This window comes from Drosophila elegans, unplaced genomic scaffold (genome assembly GCF_018152505.1).
Source record: "Drosophila elegans isolate 14027-0461.03 unplaced genomic scaffold, ASM1815250v1 contig_758, whole genome shotgun sequence".
NCBI classification, from domain to species: Eukaryota; Metazoa; Arthropoda; class Insecta; order Diptera; family Drosophilidae; genus Drosophila; species Drosophila elegans.
This window is the reverse complement of record NW_024546112.1, coordinates 117,244-139,911: the sequence shown is the minus strand read 5'-3', so window position 1 is coordinate 139,911 and position 22,668 is coordinate 117,244. Positions and strand designations below refer to the sequence as shown.

The 22,668-nt window shown below is 40.4% G+C and overlaps 2 protein-coding genes across 3 annotated transcripts in view; one reads left to right on the top strand and one right to left on the bottom strand.

Moving 5' to 3' along the window:
* Nucleotides 1-22,668, bottom strand: part of LOC108143646 — a 45,435-nt gene that overhangs the window by 6,131 nt on the left and 16,636 nt on the right. For both annotated transcript variants that reach the window (XM_041710085.1, XM_041710086.1), the window contains exons 3-5: nucleotides 21,586-21,639; nucleotides 5,605-6,403; nucleotides 3,439-3,654 (exon numbers count right to left, since the gene is read on the bottom strand). In XM_041710085.1, coding sequence (XP_041566019.1) covers nucleotides 3,439-3,654; nucleotides 5,605-6,379 — 991 coding nt within the window. In that variant the 5' untranslated portion in view covers nucleotides 6,380-6,403; nucleotides 21,586-21,639. The remainder of the gene's footprint in view (nucleotides 1-3,438; nucleotides 3,655-5,604; nucleotides 6,404-21,585; nucleotides 21,640-22,668) is intronic.
* Nucleotides 3,701-4,743, top strand: LOC108143692. Its single transcript, XM_017268218.2, has one exon. It carries the CDS (start codon nucleotides 3,845-3,847, stop codon nucleotides 4,673-4,675), a length of 831 nt encoding a protein of 276 aa, XP_017123707.1. The 5' UTR covers nucleotides 3,701-3,844; the 3' UTR covers nucleotides 4,676-4,743.

The window sequence follows — 22,668 nt, the reverse complement described above, 5'->3', positions numbered from 1 at the left end:
GGAAGATAAAGTCAAATTTCATTGTGGCGAAATCCCTCTCAGATGATTTTTTTCATTGCCATTGAGTCACTGCCTCCAACCAGTGGTCACTGGGTCTGCTGTGAGACATCTCTGGCATTCTCCAGCTTCTTTCGCTGACTCGTGCCAAAGTTGTTTAATAGCCGCAGCCCAGCCGCGGGCTTTGGTCCGTTCAAATTGCCCTGGCTTCGGCCATGTGTGGGCGCAGTGGCTTGGAAGCCGGGAAGCGGACGCAGATGAGGATGAGGATGATGGTGATGGTGATGATGATGATCAGGAGGCGCTGGGAGGGTGAGGGGTGGTCCGATCCGGAGCCAATGCAGGTTGACAGCCGCTCCAAACGGCACAACTCCACCCAAGGCCTGACCGAGTTCGCCTTTGATTAAAGTTTTCACCATTGCAATCACACAACCGAAGGAAATGGGGGGCAGGATGAGAGGGGATGGGATAAGATGGGATGGGATGGGATTGGATGGGAGGAGCGGCAGCAGAGTGTTAAACAATAATAGGAAACGGCGCGCGGGCATCAATTATATGACAACCTCAGCCACACTCCAAAAGACTCTGCCGGTTTCCCTCCCCATCTCCATCTCCATCTGCAGTCACCGCCGGCCACATGCCACAAATTCTACACCCACTTAACTTTCAAGACGGTGTCAAATGCCCGCCAGCCAAGAGGCCCGTTTCCACCTCCCCTCCCCAGTTTTCCATTCCCCCCTCAAAAAGTCGCTAGGCGGAGATGGCTTTGTTGCAATTTTGCCGGCTGACATGCAAGCGATGTTGAGGCAAAAGCATTTGAGACCCAGAGAGCTGGAACCAAATCTTAGAACTGAACATCTGAAGTGGTCCAGAGGAGGGGGAAAAGGGGTTGGTGAAGGATGAAGTGGAGTTTTCCAGAGTTGCCAGAGGATAGTCCCAGAAATCTAAGCTTACTTGCAAAACATTTTCTTAGTAACTGACTAAATATTTCCAAGATATATATAAAATAAAAGAGCTATCTGAAAAAATTCATTATTTATATGGTTTAACCTTTTTTAAATGAGTTTTTAAGTTAACAAATTACAAATACATTTTTTGTTAAAATTAATTGAACTCAAATATAATGTGCTACTTAGAATGCATTTTCTTAAAGAAACAAGGGTTTATTTAAACAAAAATAAATCATTTAAAGAGTCATGAGCATGCAAAAAATACCATTATTCCAATCTCAATTGATATGCATCAGAAAATCCCGCACAAAAACATATAAAAGTGCCCCAAAAAAGTTCAATAACCAAAAGCCATGGGAAAGGCGGAATACTTGAGTACTTTACTTTATGCAAATGTGCACGCAAAAGCCGCGACTTTGTGCCACTTTCAGATCAAATGGAATCGACATCGACATCGACATCATCATCTGAATCAGAATCAGAATCAGAATCGAAATCAGTTTGGGAATCGGGCAGAAACCAAGTGCAGATGGCATGCAGTAATATCTCACGTACGAGTGCCAATGCGAACTGGGGAGAATTCCTCGACTTGGCAGACTTGGTTTTCCATAACGGAATGGAGTCGGCGGGCAGTGAGAGATCGATAATCGGTTTTGAAACCAAGTCGACGGGAACATGTAATAAGCGATAATCCACAATAAATGCGCATGCGTGCAGCGCCAGCAAAAACAGCATCAAATGGGAAGGAGCTAAAGCTGTAGCTGAAGCTAAAACCATCCTCGAACATCAACTGGATCGCGAAAATTATAGCATTTATGCTGATAGAGGGGCGCAAAGTCTTTATTGATTTCTCATCATATTTTTTTCGAAGCTTTTTCCTTGGCTTTCGATGAAAGCAATTTACAATTGCGAAAATATAAATGTTTATTTAGCTATATCTGGTCTTTATAAACATTAATTGACCTTGAGGCGGCGGCACACTTGGCAAAAAATTTTAATTAAAGCCAATTAAGTCCGGCATTAGAGGCGGCAAAAGCTCAACGAACTTAGAATGCGACTTTAACATGCAATGGCGATGGCGATGGCGATGGCTTTAAAGTGGCTTTCGAGTGGCTTTGAAGTGGCTTTGGAGTGGCTACAGCTTCTGCTTTAGCTACAGCCCCAAGATGAATGAATCTTGCGGAGCAACAGCTGCAGATTCGAGCGGCACCTGATAAAACCTGCGCCATATCTTCTGGCCCGACTTGCAGCTGTTTGGCCGCTTTTGTCAGCCGGCATCTTAGAATGCAATCATCAAACGTTTTGCGGTTGCCGATGAGGGGTAGAAAACATTATTTGGATTGCCGTTTTGCTATAACTCGGCCTATAATGACGCTCTGCGGTCGTCAGAACAGCCGTGGAAAAGTGAAATCGGAAAATGTTTGCACATAGTATAGATAGATGGTTCTTGCTTTCTTTCGTTGCTCACATTTTTGCCATATTTGATTGGCTTTTCTATTTTGATTTCCCAATCACTTCATCAGCCACTTCCTGCCCTCATTTCTTCGCTTACCTAACTAGCTGGCTCCAATACCCATACCATTTCTTTTTCACAACTCCACCCATCTGAACAACGCTAGACCTCAATCACATATCATATCACATAACCGGCAAAAATAAGTAAAATACTCTTTGTGCGAATCATTGAAACTAAACTGAACTCAACTGAACTGAACTGCACTGAATAGCATATAATGCCCGGCTTTGTCACACTTGGTCGGCTGTTGACTGGGAGCTATAATACACTGAGAATAACACATGTTTAAAATGTAATGCTCTAATAATGTGTATAACTAGAAATTGAAACTACATTTCCAAATCGACAGATAAACTAATGTTTCTGCTCATTCTTTTCATGAATTAAGATGCTTTATTGAACAGAACATATTCCCTTATTGATTGTGTATTTTTTCGCGTGAAGTATAGGCTTTTGGTTGCTCGCAAAATGCGAGACCACAGCCAGTCCCAGTCCTCTTCACTTCCAACTCGTGCCGAGCTGAAAACAATACGAATTCCAGTTGCAGACATCGGATCGCATTACGGCGGCAAAATCGGGTCAATACGGTATTTGGGAGTGTGTGGCATACGACAAAACACGCATCGTATCGATGACAATTGCAACTGATTGGCACTGATTTACACTCCGCTAAACACGGAAGCACTGGGAGTGCTGGCTCCTATGTTTAGCTTCGGAAATTAATTGTTTCAATTAAAATGTGCTCGAAATTGAGCTCTTAATACCTGCCGACTGACAACACACTCTCAGCGGGCCTATAATTTATGGCATCGTTTTCCCCAACAGCATTGTTCAGGCAAAGGTGCCCCTTCCAATTGGCTCGAAAATAAAATAAGTTCCGTAGAGGAAAACACTCGAGGCGCCGCCACTTGATGGGAAAATCAATTTCCAGGCATTTTCCCGGATTTCGGTTCTATTTTTGGCCATGGTACTTACCATTCCTTGTGGTGCTGGCCAAAGAAGCGGAGCTTCCACTGTGTGAGTTGCTGTTGCTGACGTCATGGCTGTTGCTGTTGCTATTGCTGCTGTTGATGTTGCTGTTGCTGTTGCTGCTGCGACTCAGCTCATTGGATGGCAATGAGCTCGATTTGTGTTCATCGTCCAGGACAACAACTGGCACCGCTGTCACCAATTTGTAGTCGGGCAGGTGACCTGTGGAGAACGAAGGGGTCTCAGTTTTGTTTGAGAAAACAAGGAAACGAGTACCAGGCCATTGGCCCTTTTTATTCGGCGGGGATTATCACGAAAGCGGGCGATAAGGGCGAGATTTCAGGAAATGCTACAGTGAAATCTGAACAAATAAAGAATTTATAGATCAGTATAATTAAGATTTTCCATCGCAATGGTCGTCCACATCTCAGTCATTTTATTACTGGGATTAAGTTCGTTTTTAAGCCCAGTTCAAGCGGTGATTAGTGGCGATATATACGGACCTCTGGTTGAACTTGTGGTCAAACACCTAAATGGCAGTCATTTGGATTGGGATAATTGGACTACGAAAATGAGTTTGACTTTGGAAAGTAAACAGCAGAAGCGAGTGGCATGGAATATTCCCTGGTCGCACTTGCTGGAGGATGAAAAATCACCACTAGAAGTGCAACAACAACTTAGTCCCGGAAATTCTTTTAAGCTGAGGCTTTGGATGAGCTACTATTGGTACCTACGACGATCTCAGCTCATGAATGGGATTCTTCTCGCAAACTTTGCCCTGGAATTGGGGAAACTCCAAAGAAATAAACCAGAAGTATGGAACAATGATGTCCAAAACATGTGGCAGAGTTTGCCAAGATCTCTGAGGATATTATTGAAGAGTCGCACCGTATGCCTGCAACACAAAAAGGAGATGTTGTATGTGGCAGCTGAAAAACAACTGATCTTGGGCGCCAATAGCAACTGTAGTATGTGGGTGGTTGATGATAGGAACGATCACCAGCTAGAACTAATGAATTTCTGTGATGATAAAACCACTTTATTCATCAGGACGTTATCACCTGACGGATCGCATGTCTTGCTCAGTGTCCGCAACAATTTAGATAGACATTTTTGTGTGCTAAATGGCATGAGTTTCTATGAAGAAGTCTCCGAGGCGTCAGAAATGGAAAGCCGTTGCCATTGGCAAATAAATGATTGCACCTTTTTACCTTTTACATTTTCAGCTTATAATAAAATCTAGATATTCGGATATAAAAATGTACTTAATATCAGGTATCAAAATTAAAATGTTTACTTCTATATTGTATATATTTGTATCTTTTCAATCTCGGTTTTTATATCAAAATCTATTTTATTGAAACAAAGACAAAGTTAAAGTTACTGTAAAGTTTTTTAATATTTTTAAGCTTTTAAATGATTTAAAAACAGAGTAGATATCGATTAACTGGGATATAGCGAAAGGAACTTAAGATTTTGGCTCTGGTTCTTATAAAAATAAGAATTTTAAGGATATTTAAGAGCCAGCTCTTATGCATTTTAAGAACAATCAAATTTATATTTTTTTTTGGAATTTTTAAAGAAGGTCAATCCCGCAGTACCCCCTATAACATTGTTTTAATTTGGTATTTAATGGAAAATACACAGTGCAACACGGAATGTCTTCGCATTTGAATGGTTTCCAAACCTAGTCCTATTTTGGTTTCAGCGGCTAAGGCTCTATCTTTTAAGAACATTTTCATATTTTGCATCTTATCTTTAAAATGATTGCATGTAAAAATATATGTTTTAAAATGTAAATTTTGTAATTTTTCGCTTATTCATAAAAAAGACTTTAAATTTAAAAAAAATACAATTCCATACACAAGCTTTCAAAATTTCATTCATTCTTAACTAAATTTAACTGTTTAAAGAAAAAACATATGGAACAAATTGTGGCCGTTTCGATCTTCATTCAAAAAAAGGGTTTATTTTAGAATATTTTTTATTTTTTCTTGTTTTCTAATTTTTTGTTTTCTTGGATATTCTGTTTTATATTATATTTTCGACCTAAGAAAGTAAGTAAGAGAAAAATCTCCTTTAATTTAAAAAAATAACCTTAGGGGGAAATTCAAGGGTAACTTTAAGATCAAAATAAGGGTCTTTGTTTTGAGTGCAAGAGGTGTTACTCACCATTTGGGGTCAGGGATCGACTGCTCTTGTTGCTGCCCGCCCCTCCGCTGGCGTTGGCCCCCTTCTCGTATAAGCAACTGCTGGAAGCGGCGTGCAGACGCTGGGCAACATATTGCTGGTACTGGGCAGCGTGTTGCTGCTGCTGATGCTGCATGGTGGCAATGCTGTTGGTGCTGCCATAGCTCAGCAGCAGTGTTGCCGAGTTGCTGCCAGTGTTGACATTGCTGCCAAGTTTCGTGGGCACTGGCACATAGATGGTGGGTGGCTGATGTTGTTGCTGTTGTTGCTGCTGTTGCTGCTGTTGGCGATGCAAACTGGTGGCCTCTTGAAGCGACATCACCGATATGGCCGATGGTGTCTGCCGTCCACTTAGTAGACATGTGGGCGTGGCCGTGCGTAACGGCTGCTGCTGCTGGTGTTGCTGCTGATGCTGCAGCTGTTGCAGACCGCCGGCAGAGGTTGCTGCTGTGCCGGTGGCTGTTGCTGTGACCGCTGCCGTGGCGGTGGCTCCATTGCTGGTCAGGGTGGTGCAGCTGAGTATCATGACGGGCGACTTGTCATGCAGATCAGGCAGCGATGAGGAAATTGCGCTGCTGCTTACAACGCTCTTGTTCAGTCGGTTGCTGCATGTTGCCGGCGTGTGACCTTTGTTGTTGCTGCTGCTCGGGCAAATGCTGCTGCTGCTGCTGTTGTCGGCTTGCTGTTGCTGCTGTTGTTGCTGAGCGGCTAGTGTGCTGTAGGTGTCCGTAGATTTGCGCGTTTTGAAGAGACGCATACTATGTTGCTGTTTCTGTTGTTACTGCAATTGATAGAAAATTGTGGGTTAATTATCGGGAAAAGCGAAATTAGAGTAGAGCTCTTTTTGGCCAAAAATTTGTCTGCAATCTCCCTCAACATTCCCTATTTGTTCGCAGCTGTTGCTTTTTTCGTCCAACGGAGCGTATAATTAACGCAAATTGCAGCAAATTTTGAAGTTTTGCTGCTGCCACAGTAACTTTAGCAAATAGCATGGCCATTGAACGACTATTGATTTCCTACTTTTTTGGCTTCGATATGGAAATGGAAATGCTCCAGATAACAGTTGCAAGACGCTGATTAATTCCCAGCTCAATGGGTTTATTTACAGAGCGGTTGTGATGAATTGCTCTATTTATAGAGTAGTTTGTTGTCTAAAAATAAATGCAAGTACTCCCTTCGCCTATCAACCGCTTATCAGCTGGACGGTACTTCCCCGTAAGCTAATGGATCTGTCGCCTTATCGGTTCAATAAACGCATTAAAGGTGATTATCAGACGGTAATAATAAATAACCGAAAACACACTGTACATATGTACATACCTGTTTTATGTGGTCTTATATAATATTTGCTCAGTCGTCGGGGGCTTTTGTTTTTACCCACTGCTGGCATGGCAATGTTTGCTTGACATTTTTTCTTGTGACTAGCGTGGAAATCAAGGAAAGTCAACGCCAGGCGGCGAAGGTCAACCAACAGCTGTCGAGTGGGTGGCCGGGCGGGCATTGAACCACTCAACCGCAGCGCAACCACAACTGGAGATGGCCAATTCACCCAACTGCCTTTTACTTTTCAAATAAGCCAACCTAGTCAAAGTTAATTTGATGTTTTACGAGCCTGCTGCCCAACTAGCCGGAGCTAGCTAGCCAAGTTAGCTAAGTTAGCCAGCTGCAATCACCGCATCTTGTGGCCCTCAATGCGGTTAATTGATGTGACATGTGCGTGTGCATAGGCGAACGCATTTTGTGCATGGACAAAAATATTTAGAGTGATCAATATAATCTGGCGTTAGAATTATACAAATATACGAATATAAAAATATCACTTTTTAAAAATATTCGCAAATAAATCAAAATTTAAATGTATTAAAGAATATTTAATTTCTGCAAAAGCTGCAAGGGTATAAAAACGTCGGCTTGTCGAAGTTTGCTTCCTTTTTTGTTTGTTTGGTCTTAACTCAAGTTATTATATCTCTCAAAAATGTTGTCACTATGTTTAAAGAAAAATAGCTTCTTAAATATCTGCCCGATTTTTCTGCGATAACTGTAGTTAATGAAGAGTTTAAAAGTGTTCAAAAGTTTAAATCTTTTTTTAAAATCAGTGCCCTTCATAACTTAAAATTACTACACCAATCGTTATAAAATTTTCAAAAATTTGTTCTGTACCAAATGTATTCTGCACTTTTAAAGTGTTTTTTTCGTGTGTAAGTTTGTTTACTGCACTCTGATATCAGAGCACTATAAACTATCAATGTTAGCCATTAAGATAAGTGCTTAATAGCAGTACGACAAATGAGATGAGCTTAAGCTTCAAATGTTTTGAAAATACCCTTATCTTATTAAACAAACGTTAAGCATTTATTGCTTTAAGCTTGAATAGTTTATAATACAAACTTTATATTGGAAAAACTTATATAAAAACCGAATATTCCATATCCAACTCTAATATTTAAGATTTTCATTAGAATATTTAAGGTTATAGTTATGGTTCATAAAAACTTATAAAAAATTGTATTTAAGCTTATTTAATTAAACACATCTAATGATTTGATTGTAGAATTTAATTTGAATACCATTTAATCGTAATTAATACCACTGTCCACTGCTTGTTGGCCAAATCAAATGATTCCGCCATTCCTTCCTTGCTTCTTTGGCTTCTTTGACTTGATGATGACCCCCGTCTATTTGTGTATATCCCCTTATAAATATCCCCTCTCCGCCGTTTAAAACATGCGCCATCGCCAGTTCCTCCGGCTACTGTTCAGTAATAATTTCGCTAATTTTATCAGAAGCTTTGAGACTTGTCTCTCTGATTTTTATGGACGCTTTTAAGCATGGGCCTGCGGTTTTGGAACTGAACAATTTGTTGTCGTAATGTGCATTTAATTGGTCTGTGAGAGGTCATTGCCGTAAATTTCCTTCGTGTTGTCTAATTAATAGTGCAAAATTTTAATGGCCAGAAGATGGAATCGGAGTCGGATGCACAGCCGGGGTCCGAGTCCGAGTCATAGTTTTCAGCGGCATTATGGAGTCCGATATCCAGGCAAATGGCCGTCTTGTTTATGGGGCGAAACCAGTTTCAAGGACGCGCCGCTGGCGCAATTCCAAGAACCTCACTTGGCTCATTACCGCATGACGATGATGCGGACTAGATGGAGTGGAGTGCCATCGGATCGGGAACCAGGGATCCAGGGCTCCAGGGATCCAGGGAGTGGGCAGCGAGAACGTGACTCTCTGTCCGCGGGGCTGACGATTGCTAAACTATTTTTTAAACTGTCTTTCAGTCGGACAAGGACAAGGCTAAGCCGATGGCCTTTCAAAAGACCCCTCCCCTCCACCCTCCACCCTCTACCCACTGCACTTATTTTATTTTATTTTAGTTGCCCTCGCTCGGTGTGTTTATTTTTTTCTTAATAAGTAATAACAACATTTTCTCCTCATCCTTTAAGCCCACTCCGTTGGAGGAGCCGGCTGCCCCGCCAATCGCCACCGCATAGTTGTAAAATTCCTGTAAACAAGCCGGGCTGCCACAGCTGTGGCATGCGGCATGTGGCAACTGCAACTGGCAACACACACATACACACACTCACAGAAACACTCCAACGCACACTGATTCAGATGATCCCGCCAACAATTGCGGCAATGCATTTGCTCCACGGGTTTCCACAGAAATTAGCAGAATTGTGGAGAAGCTGGAGCTGGGTGAACTTTTTTTTAGCTCGCAGCACAATTTTTTTTAGAAAAATGTTAAAATTATTGTTATAACACTTTTATTTTCCAAGACAGTTTTTAAAGTTTTTGATAAAATAAGTTTCCGCAATCTTGATGTTAAGAAAACATTCTCACGGTTTAGTGAGCGAACAAAAATTTTAAATGTTTTTACAAACAAAAATTTAAATCAAACCATTTTAATATCGCAAACTAAAATTTGTTTAACAAAAAAATACAGAAAACCAATTTTTATTTTGAAAATATATTTTGTATATTTTTGTACATTCCTTAAACATTTGAAATTTAAATTTAAAAGAAATAATAATTTTTTTGTAGGTTCAAGAACTATTTGAACACCCCACTTGGTGGCTTTATCACGGGGCAGCGCAAGAGTTGTTACCTTTTGTTGCCACAAACTTTTTGAGTTATTTTTTCTGTGCATGCCTTACATATAGCTGCACACGTATATATTTATATATATATTTTTTCGATATGGCCTATCTACCGAGCGCCTACATGGCCCAGTGTGAGTGCGAGTGCGAGTGAGTGTGTCTACTACTGGCAAGTCCGCATTCTTTTAAAGGTTGCCAAGTTGGCCAGGCCGAAACCAAGACACAGTCGGAGTCGGAGTCGGAGTCGAAGTTTTGGGCCCCAGACGGAGCGGACCAGTTCGAACGAAACCTAAACCAAAACCGAAAACCAAAAACCAAAAACATTTGCCCAGCGGCTGCCTTGAATGGTGCGTCAGTGACTTTGGCGCATGCGTTCAGTTTTCAGTTTTCATTTTCGTTTTAATTTGCTGCCAAGAAGGCAGCCCAAAAAAAACGCAGACTCTTGTCTGATTTGTCAGAACTTTAAGCACTTTTCGGGCGCCAATTAAAACTTTAACTGCTCTCCGCACTCCGAAATCAAAACAGAATTGCGACTAGAAGCGAGCCAGCCACCAGAAACCGGCAATTTTCTGTTGTGCACTGAAAAGTGGCTGACCTTCAGGTGGCACCTGTTTGCCCAGTGCAAGAAGATTATCGGAAACAGCCAGCCAGTGGTCGCTGTTCCAGCTAATTAAGCATATCAATATGATTATCCCCAAGTGTGGCTTCTGCTGTGACTCATCCGCTGGTGGAAAACGCGGACTGGAATGTTGCCGGCGTTGATGCCGCATCGCATGGCTATAAATAGTTAACCTAATCAAAATGCAGGCGTGTAAGCAAACCATTTGCATAGTTGTTGATGTGGATGTTGCTCTTGTCGTTGTTATGCTGTTGCTGCCGTTGCTGTTGCTGTTGCTGTTGCCGTTGCTGTTGCATGTTGCTCGTTGGCAATTAACTTTGGCATGCGCAGACATTGGTCTAAATGTCAAGGTAAATTATGATGCATTCAGCTATTACGTCTAATAGTCCGAAATTCATGCACGTGTGCAACTATTTTTAGTTGTTGCTGTTGCCATTGCTGCTGCCATTGCTGTTGCCATTGCTGTTGCTCTTGCTCTTGCTCTTGCCGGCAATGACAGATCACTAAAACCTGCTGCAACTCCACCTCCTCGCTCTGTTGCTGTTGCTGTTGTTGTTGCAGTTGTTTGATGCATGTCTTTGGCTGCGCCCTTTTCTACGCTAATTAAGCTGCGTCTTGGACACAGTCTCAGTCGAAGTCTCAGTCTCAGTCTCAGTCTCAGTCTCAGGCCCAGTATCAGTCCCACTCCCAGTTCCAGAGCTTTATCTGCAAGGCCTCTACGATTGCCATCTGAAAAGATGAAGATGACCAGGTGGGGAGGGGATGAGCCCGCGGCGATTGCAACATTTAATCATCACATTGCTGCAAAAATCGTATCATTAGCGTTTTTACGATTACGCGCTTTATTAAAAAAGATGCGGCTGCAGCAATAGTTGCCGATTACAGTGTGTGAGGCACCATGGTTGACATTGGGCAAAAAATTGTAACAAAATCATTGTTTTGTTTCAAAATACCTTCTCAAAATTATATTTCTATGATCTCATGAAAAAATCATCTTAGATTGCTATGGGAATTCTCAGCCTTTAATTTAATTAATTACAATAAGTATTTAAAATTTTTTTTCCTGGCTAAAATTTGTGTTTCAAAATCCAATACTATAAAAAATTCATTTTTTCGAACATGTAGCTTTGACAGGAATAATTTAGTTTAGAATTCGTGTAGCAATATTTTTAATTCGGTGTTTTTGGATAACATATATTTAAAATGTTCCTTTTTAGCTTCTTTTCATCCATTGTACCTCAGGTGATTACATATTTTGTGTCCCTTCTGTGGAAAATTGCTCGCACAGACACAAACTGCGGCATACACATATGCGCTTACAAAGTGAAGCGAAAAAGGAAGGCGGGAAAAATTCTAATCAATGCTATCAGCAACTATGCTGCGGCTAATGTTGCTGGTGCACTGCTGCCTGGCAGCAACATTGTCGTTGCCGCAGCACGTACATGTAATTTTTTTAATTGCGGGCAACAATTTTGCAATTGCACCGCAGCAGCAACAACGGTGCACCCAAACAAAAATCCGAAAGCTTAAACATAAAAATCGTTGATTTAAAAATAAACTTAATTCACTAGTAATTTGTATATGTATACTTTGTACACTAAGCAATATGAATTGCATTCTAACATTTCTGTTAAATTATTTAAAATTTACACGAAACGGTACAAATTTAATAGCAAATGATATATTATTCAGACTAAAGAATATTAAAAATGACCTAGGAAGTATGGGTGTAACTTTACCAAGTGAGCTTATCAGCACAAATCCACTGCCATACCTTCATATTGAAAGTCGGTATAACAACAGCAGCAGCAACGGCAACAGCAGGCTTGCAGTTATGATTTTGATGATGGACATACACCCACAACAAGCAGAAACTCCGAAAATAACTGCTCAATTGTGGTCAGTCAACAACTGTTGCCTGTAAGCTAATACTTTCACTGCTGTTGCCGCTGCACTGGCGCCAGCAGCATGTGTTGCTGCTGACAAGCAGTGACAGGACGCCACATCCTTGCGGGCTTCGCCACTCGCAACACGACACCAGCAACATGTGATGCAATAAAAACGAGCAACAGCAACAGCAACAGAAACAGTCATGTGATGCTTCACTTAATCAGGTGTTGCGACTGATCCGCCACGACAATTACACACGAGTGCTGCCAATGCTGCAATGCTGCAATGTTGCTGCCAGCCCATGTCTCTGCTTGTAGCAATTATGCCTTGAACTTGTTCTGACTGCACAACAGCAACATCAACAGCAACAGCAACTGCAACGCTCTGAAATGACAATTTCATTTGGAGCCCAGTGAGTCGACTGCGGAGGTTGTTCAACCCACCTGGCCATAGCTCCGTGGCTTGTCATTAGCTAATGCATGACGGCAGTGGAAAAGTAGAATGCGACTGTGCGCCTCAATTAGTTTTAAATTAAATTGCGGCTAACGTTGAGTCTCAACTATCAGGATCAAGTTCGGCCAATGATGATCCTTAGCCTCCTGGAATAATTGTTATACAGTCCGAAATCAAAGCTTTCGGAGATCAGTAGTTTAAATAAAATTGTAATAAGAGGGCGCTTGAAGATTGGAGAAACAAACGACTTTTGTATAATGCAGTGATACATATATTGAGAGTGTATTGCAGCAAAAATAAAAAAAAACAAAAACACTAAAACATAAAAGTTTTGAATTATTTTTTAGATCGCGGATACTGTAGGTGATGGGAAATAAGTTTGAATGGGACTTTTACTAAGAAGTAGAAATTTTGAATACGAGAAAAGTGACTTGAAAAAACAAGTTTATAAACTAAATTTATGTTATGTTTATGTTATTGGGTAATATTCATTTGATAATAATATTTCATATTTAACATAATAATTTCTGGGCTCTTCTAATGAACTTAGTTGGCATATAATTCGTTGATTTTACTAACCTTCTTAATAATACTTGTAATATTTATTAGTTAATTTGGATTTTGTTTTAACTTGTTCTGACTGCACAACAGCTATGCAACGCTCTGAAATGACAATTTCTTTTGAAGCCCAGTCAGCCGTCTGCCGAGGTTGTTCAACTCATTTGGCCATAGTTCCGTGGCTAATGCTTGACGGCAGTGCAAAAGGAGTGCTTAGAATGCGACTGAACCGCCTGAGAACCTCAATTATGAGTACACATGTGCAGTTGGGGAATGTGTTGCATGTTGCAGCTGTGCCGTTTGGCGATCCTTCTCCGTTGCCGAAGTGTGAAGTCCTAAGAAGAGCCGGGTTGAAAAGTGAAAGGTAAACAAGAGGGCACATTCCCCGCCATTATCCCTGCAGATTAGCAGGTCCAAGTTTACTTTGTGTCGGATCTCTGTCAACATCTTTACGCCGATGGCCGCCAAGGGGATCCAGGTTTATTGCGGCAATTCGGGCCCTCGGTTAGGAAACAAACACATACTCGTAAATGTTGTCGCTCACTTTTGACACCTCAATGATTTTGTGTGTCAGGCAAACAACGACACACCAGCCAGCCACAAATTCCACGACTCTAAAACAATAAATACATACGTATGGGGTTTTGTCACTTTTCACTTTTCACTTTTGTTGCGTCTGTGTTTAATGTGCTGCTCTTGGGGCAATAATTTATTGGACATTTTCTTTGATAGCTGCTCATTAGCTAAGAACACAAATCACTGGCAAAGGCTAACAAGCAAAAATAAGTCTCCAAAGACCGCAGGAACATCAACAACAAACCCGGCAGCAAAACACGCACCACTCGGGGCGAAAGCAATTTCCTTGGAAAATTGCTGCCTGCAATCTCTCAGGATGCTGGCCAAGCCAAAGTTTTGCCTCCGAGAAGAGCGCTTCATCAATTTTTATATCGATGAAGACCCATTTGGTTGATAACTCCATTTGTGGCAAATGTTGCGCACGCGCGTTTTAGTTGCTCTGTCCGCTGATGATGTTGCTGTTGTTAATGTTGTTGCTCCTGCGCCTTTGCCGTTAGTAAATTTCGCGCGAAAAACTTCAAAGTTGCCTGCACACAAAGAAAAAAACCTGTACAGTAGACCCTGAGCTTGAACGTAACAAAGATTTTCTTTAGTTTTTCTTGGAAATTCAATTATTCTAGTAAAGTGTTTTATTTGAAACAACACGTTGTTTTCTTTTTCAAATGTACAAATCTATGGTTATGTTTATAAATTTTAAGACACTTGAATTGGTAAAAGGATTCTTTTAAACAATTGTTGTATGTCAAATAACACCATTTCTAATAATGTAAAACCTTGATGTAATATTAATAATTTTAGAGAGTGTTTTTCCTTTTAGTTAAATCATAGAAAATAGCTTGAATAGCTTGAAAAAGTAACATATTTATATAAACAATTTTAGGTTAAAATATAAACTACAAAATTTAATTTCAAAAGAAAATTTTTGAATTTTGAAACTATTTTTATCAAACATTTTAAAATATTAAAAAATGTATTAAACCTTAATGGAGAATTTTTTTATTTTAGAAAAGGAAAGATAGGTCTTACTAAAATCGAATGATATTTTGACTCAGAATATAAAATATTGGAAAGAATCGGCTAACATTTTCAACATTTTAGAAAACAATTTCCAAAACTTGGGTTCAGTGCCCAGCATATCTAAAACGCTGAAAATATTTTCGTTATTTTAAAATGTTTTCTAAGATATTGAAAAATATGTTTCAGAAAATACAAACAATAATTATTTGAGTGTGGCCAAGCACCTTTCAATGCTGCGGTTGCTGCTGCTGCAATTGCAAAAGGCAACGCACGTGTTGCTATGCCCGCTATGAGGATGTTGCTGCCGTAACAGTTGCAATTGTTGTTGTCGCCGGACTGTCACTGGCCGTTTAGGCCAAACTTGGTAAATTGTTTTGTTGAGCACTGAACGTTGGCCTTTCTTTTCAGTGCGCTTATATGGCCAGCAGTTGCTGCTGTCTCCGAGTGAGAGTTGCATACTAATGCCATCGAGTATTTGCTGCTGCTTACTCTTTTTTTTTTTGCTGGCCAGCGGTTTTAATTACCACATTGGGCAGAAAGGCTAAGAGGCAGGCAGGCAGCAGGCTAAGAGCCAGAGCATTGATTTGGCACAATTTACATATCAAAGCGAGCGAAGCAAACTTCCTGTTCCACTCCCAAACACTACAGCAGCAGCAGCAGCAACATCAGCAGCAGCAGCAACATCAGAGCAGCCAGCAGCAACAGTCGAAGCAGATGTTTGCCATGGGTCAAGCCCGAGTTGTTGGCCATTTACAGCAGCCACTGAACTGACTTGGTTGTGATGATGATGCGACTGCTGCTGCGAGTCCATTGGCCCTCATGCTGTTTACTTGCACCACTTTTTGTTGCTTTGCTTTTTCTGTTTGCCACATTACGTGTTTGTTGCTCCTCGCGTTGATGTTGCTCCTGGCATCTCGCATTGATGTTGCTACTGCTGTTGCTGCTGCGCAAGTGCTCATTGCACTGGGCAACTTCTTTCTGTGGGTATTAAAATTACTTGGCATGTAATTAGTTTGGCTTTTTTGTCGTTGCATCTTGTCGATCGCTGCGTGTGGCCCCCCGTCCGAAAAACGTTTCCCAGTGATGGATGCCACTTTGTCTTCGCCCGATGCAGCAACTGAAGGTGTTATTTTTATGGCTTTATAATGTGAGTCAGCCCGAGTGTGGCTCTTCCTTGGCTCTTGCCCCGTTACGTGGCATGTCAATCACCTGGACATGGCTTTGTAATTCGCACAATGGCCAGAAGTGAAAAGAAGCCGACCTGAATGATACGGAATGTCTTAACGAGAACGAAAGCCTGGCCATCGATCGATATTGATCTAGAGATTGGGTGAAATTCCACAGAAACGTATTATTTCAGTAGGACAAGGCTCTCACAGAAAGAAGCTGACAGAAACAAAAAATATGACACGGCTGCAAACAAAGTTTTTTTTGTTCTTCTGTAATCATAATGCATATTGATGGATGCTCTGGGTGAACTAGAGAAGCTTTTCCTGGAAAGAAGTAATTAACTAGAGAAGATTACGAGCTTAAATGGAGAATAGTGTAGGCAACTCAAAGAAAAGATTTCAAAGGAAAACGACAAAGACTAGAATACTTAATTTATTTAATTAAAATGGTGTTATATTTATTTCTCAATAAATTTTATAGCTACTCAGATTAATTTCAAGCAATGCAAATCGGTGGAGAATCGTTTTTAAAGCAGATTATTTTATTTTACAATCTTTCCACTTGAAAGAACACTCAGGGGAGAAAGTAAGGCCAGGGAAATCCAAATGAAGATAATTCTTCGACTAGCTTGAAGCGTCTTGTGGATACTAAACCATCATTAGTGGCAGCAATCGCTTTGGATTTGCCTGTACAATCGCTATTCTTTCTCAGTTTGGTTCTTCTGTCCATCGTCCATCAACAATTTGAGGCTTCGATCAGTCCCCTTTCCCCCATTTTATGGCACATTTACTGGCACATACTGAGGTTTGGTCTCGTTGTTTCCGTTTGTGCCACTTGTGTCCAGTTGAGTTGAAAATTATTGTGATTATGGTAAACTTGTTGCTCTCACTGCTGCTGCTGATCTCCAGTTGCGCACCTGCTGCTTTTGTGGTTCAGATTCCTTTGCAGTTTCGCAGTTTGCATATATGCGCACATGCTGTTTTATGGCCGTCGTTTCCATTGTTAGACTCGTTTGTCCGCTTAATTGCCGCTTTGGATTCCGATTTGAATTCTGTTTGCTTGGCTCTTTGGCAACGCCTTGCTAAGCACTTGGGATGTGCAGCTGCATTTGCTGGAATTCTAAGAGGCGTGACTAATCAATCGAGGGCTCTGTGCCCTTTTCCTGTAAATCAAGAAATCATGCCTGATTTACACAATGTTTTCGTGGCGTTTTATGAGCCCAGCATTTTCCTTGATTGGCACTCCAATGTCGAATTCATCACTGGCACCATCTTTAGTCATTTTTTCAGTTTTGGGTTTATGGTTCAGACGCGCCCTAGTCGAAACGCATAGGCGTCGGAGATGATCGAATTGCGTGCCTTCAAAAATATTTGTTTGCTCTGCCATTGCACTCGAGTGGGGGTAAAAATCAGATGTGTAGTCCCAAAAAAAAAGAGACCCACAGTCAGAAATAAATGACGAAAAACCAAAAAGATTTATCAAAAAACTCATTTAAACACATTAAAACATTACAAAAATGAAGCATTTTTAAATTAAGTTTGGTTTCATTTACAAAAACTTGCATTATACTAAAAAAAAAAGTAGATTTTAAAATAATATTTTCAACAAATTTAAAATTATAAAGACCAAAAAAAATAAATTTCTAACCTTTTCATTTATACTTACTTTTTAAAATAATTTTATATTGTTCAAATGTATTTGCTATAAGTCGATTTCTACATTCCTACTCAAAATGCATTCCCCACCGCAACTTCATGCAACTGCTAGATAAACCTCTTACATAAAGTGCGCCCAGACACTCAAGTATCTCTTTTATTCCGTCCCACATCTGAGCTTCCAAAATTTGATGCTAATAAACAACGTTTTCGACTCCGGCGAGACTTTCCCAAAAAACCATTTCGGATCTGACCTTCAAATTCTGTTCATCTTGATGTTGCTGTCGTGTCTGCTGCGTGTTGTTGTTGCTGTGGCTGCTGATGCTGCTGCTGCTGCTGCTGCCGCTGCTGCTACTGCTCACGCCCAGCTAACGAAAATATAAAAAAGTGGCTGCCATTTCACTCAGCCAAGTTTGAAGTCGAAGTTGAAGTTGAGTTCTTCACGACAGACGTGCAATCCATCAAAGTTGTTGCTACCACCCCGCAGCAAGCACAGCAACATGGCGAAAAAGCATAATACATAATAATATTTGTGCAAAGTGTTAAGGCAACAAAACAGCAGACAGTAGCAGACATAGTCAGACAGCCAGGAGGAGCAGTCCAGTAGCAGCAGCAGCAGCAACAGCAGCAGCAGCAGCAGCAGTAGAACATCTAAACAACAGGTAACCAGGGGCAGGGACGGGGGGCAGGATCAGTCGCAAGGCCCGAGGAACTCTTTAGGAGGAGGAGACGACGACAACGTTTTGTTTTAATTTACTCGACGCCGCCAACAACGACATAGTTGTTGTTGTTGCTGCTGCCGTTGATGTTGCTCCTACTGCTGTTGCCGCTGCTGTTGCTGTTGCCGTTGCTATTGCTGTTGGGTTTCCTGTTTAGATAGCTTTTTGTGATTTTATGCGATACACCTTCCATGTACAACTGTTAGGCGGGGAAGTCAGGGACTAGTCCACTTTGATGTACGTACACTTTGAAATGTTGTTGATGAGTACGCGAGATTTTTAAAAGATTGCAACGGCAGCAGCGGCGGCGTCGGCAGATGAAGCTGCAACTGCAACGGCGACTTTGTTGGCTTATATAATAAATTTTAATGCACGCCCGCCCTGGACATTCCGGACAGATGGACGAACATGGTACGGATAGAGCTGCCTGCTTACAAACTGGCTCACAGTGACTTTAAAGTGAGTGAATAGGTACTTGATATGCTTCACTTTAAAATTTTTAAGCAAACAACGCACAAATAAATAAAATTTACTCGGTGTTGAACTATATTGGGTTTAGACTTGCCTACGGATATAAATGGATTAAGTTGATATTAATAAATAATCTAAAAGAAAGTAGATTTTTAAAGAAACAGCAGAAATCAAATTTTTGCAACCAGCTGTGTTTAAATAGTGATTGTAATAATAGTCTTTTTTATTTTACCAATAAATCGAATTTACAAGACTTTCTAAAAGAGACTAGCTATAGGTTTAAAATTATCTATGTGCTTGAACTTATTAATTTTAATTAAAACCATTAAAATGTGATCAAATTAATTTACCTTTTGAAAAGATTTAGGTTGTAAACTAAATAATTTGCGACTTGCCATATGTCGTTTATTTATTTTGATTTTTTAAATTTACTATTTAGCTAAGGTACATGCAAATACAATTTTAAGAAAAATAAGTTTACCCTAAGTTTCAATGAGTTCAAATTTGAAATGCAACCCAAAGATGCTGCTATTATTTGTTTAAAATATTAAAAGCACCAAATATTTTGGAACATGTATTTTTTATTTTTTAGCAATTTAAGCAGCATATTTACTAGTGTATTGTTTATGACTCCACTGTGCAACAACTGTGCCAAAACCAAACTTATCTTCGCCCGTTGTCGGCTGCCAGTTTGCCGGTGTTTTGGTCTTTCACTCTGTTCGGATATATGTGTTTGCCTTGTGTTAGGCTGACACTTGGTTAACCAACTAAGAGATAATCATTAACTTGGCGTAATTTATGTAGAACCAGCGGCAGTTGACGGCCAAAACAAAAGACTTAGGACACGAACTTGACGAGAAGAACGTCAAGCATGCAACAAAGTAAGCCAAAGTTAAACTGCAGAATTATATCAATTAGGTAAAGGCCAGAATGGAGATCAAAGAGAGAGGGCAGCAGCAAAGAAGACGGCAACTTTGGGGGTTGGTCCGGGAGACGCCCAAAAAGACCAAGTCACTGCCAACTGCCAACTGGCGACTGCCAGCGGCAATTATAGAGCATAAAACATCGATAATCATAATAATTAAGGATGACTGGGCAGAAATGTGGCCGCAGGAGCTGGCTGTGACAACGCACAGTAGCCACCAGATTACAGACTCCGATGGAGATAAAACCATTGCCGATGCCCAGGATGATGCATCAAGTTGATGCTGCTGCTGCTGCTGCTGCTTTTGCTGCTGCTGCTGGCACTGCACATAAATTGTTAATTAAGGCCTATTTAGGTGTTTTGGAGCCCGAAATGTTTATTTTACAGCATTGAATTCTTCATCCACTACCGTGATTTGTGCATTTAGAAAGTATTCTTTCTGCCTCCCCTTTCGCCAGCCATTGTATGGGAAAGTCGTTTAACTGGAAAAGAACCAACTATAGAACCCAGTGAATAGAGCATTCCTTTCATAACTCTCAATCAAGAATCGTTTCTGGTCAGAAAATTGAAAGCTTTTGAGTGGGGAATCTATAAATTTCAATTCTTTCAAAAGGCTTATTTTGGTTCGAGACCTAAACAAAGCACAGAGACCCAAAAATAAGTCGCAGAAACTGTAACAAATTATTTATGAACTTCGGAGCACGTTTGCCCGCTTTGTGTTACCTTAAAAGACTTTTTTTGCCTTTGATAAATAATTCAGTTTGTTGGCTTTGGGAATTAGCAAAACCTACAATCCGACAACAATTGGCAATTTGCTTTGAATTGTGTTGACACAATAAAGGAAACTGATATTGAAGTGCGACACGAGGAGAACCCCGAAAAAAAGACGATAGATGTGCGAAGTTTGGCTGCAGGCCAGAGATAAATATCTAATTAAACATCGCTAATGAGCCGCACAACATAGTTGTGGCAAATGATTTCAGAGCTTGGCCAAGGCACAAGTGATTCATGTGATTGGGCTAAGAGTGAACCAACAGAAAACAATAAACTTGACCCAAAAACCACGTGAATCACTTTTCTTTTGGCTTTTAAAGGGGGAAAAAAAACGTTAACCATAAACAGCAAGTCTTAAATATATGACTAAGTAAAAAGAAGGGACAAAAAATGTTCAGGTCATGAAATAAAGGCCCAAATTTGCGGATGATTTATTCCTTACAAAAAAAACGCCAGGATCCTTCGAACTCGGCCCTCATTTACAGCCTTAAAATCCCCATTTTATAACCCATTAAAGGCCTGATCGCTAACTTTACTCAACCAAAACCAAAAGCCAGTTTCAGTTTCACTATGGCACCCATTTTCATGCATGAATTGCTAGGGAAAATAAACCACAATTTTAGTAATTTTCTTTTTGCGTTTGTACAATTTTAGTTTCTCAGATTTTCACTTTTCCCTGCAACAAAATGTTTGACATTTTTTTTGTCATTCGTGAAGGTTTCTCCGACGTTTTGATTAACAAAACCCAAACTGGTTGTGCAGTTAAGCAAAACCATAAAACGCAGCAGAATTAAAATGTATCGGTTTGTTGTGGTGGAAAGGTGCATGAAGATCTTGAACAAAACGGTCATAACTGGAGCATGAATTAGCTTATCTAACCAGACTCTTATTGTGACACATTTCACTTCTTTCTGGGTGCCCATCTATTGACCAGACCAATGATCATCGGCACTAAACATAAACAAAATTGTTTATTTGGCAGCTTTGTTGTTCGACAAATACCTCGAGCTGTTAAGTACTTTTATGAGTTGGCACTTACCACTTAATGGGTTTCCAGTGATGAGTCCAGTGTTAGAAGGGAGCTGCCAGGAATCTGCAAGTAAAAGAGACTCCAATTAGATTTTCCAAATCGATTTTCGAAACCCACTTCCTGTGGGCAACGGCAAAGCACTGGCGACAGCCTCATAAGCACATAAATCAGCAAACTTCATTAACACGACTGCCAAAATCTACGAATATAAATCTAAGTTGCAAGTGCAACTGCAACTAGCAACGTGCAACGTGCAACCTGTTGCTGCTGCCAATACTCAGTACGTGACCGTTCGGTCCAGGAATAAATAACTCAATTTGGGATCGGCAAAAAAGTGTTAACTTGAAATCTGGCAATAAATCAATGGCCTGGGGACCCGTTGAAGGCAGCTTGTGATTAGCACCCGATGGCTTATCTACTGCGAAAGTAATTCTCCCCTTGCGATTCCGGAAGACTTCTTTTCAATAATCAGCGGGAACCAAAAAGGCCCCCTCCAACCAAAAAAAAAAAAAAAAAAAAAGAAACAAGAAATCCGAGACACCACAACGAGATTGGGCAGCCGTCACTTGGCCTGACAGGCAATAACTTTGGCAATCTTTTTCGGCCGCTTTTTGTGGCCAAAAGCGTTGAGTTGTTTATTATAAATATTGCAGAGTCGCGGCAATTTTGCATGCTTCACGCTTGTCTCGCCCGCAGATCTCAATTAATAAAATCTCAATCTTAATAAAATTAAATTGAAATTAGACTGTGATCCGTTTTGACACAACTTTAAATCAAATTATTTTTGGCTTAAATTGTAAAATTAATTGCCAAAAGGTTGGGGATATTACAGCCAAAGGTAAAATCCTGTGGCGATTTGATTCTGGGTCTGACTACAGTTCGTTTTGAACTGTTCTTAAATCCAACCGGTTCTGATATGATTATTATGCTCCAACCGGTTTGCAAGGCAAACATTTATAATTTTATTCAGTTTTATTTTGCATTTCTCGTTTACTTTTTGTAAAATATTTCGTTGGATTTCTGTTCATTTTCGTACGATGGATTTATACATTTTAAACGTTTAAACATTTGACACACATGCCGCGCTTTTGC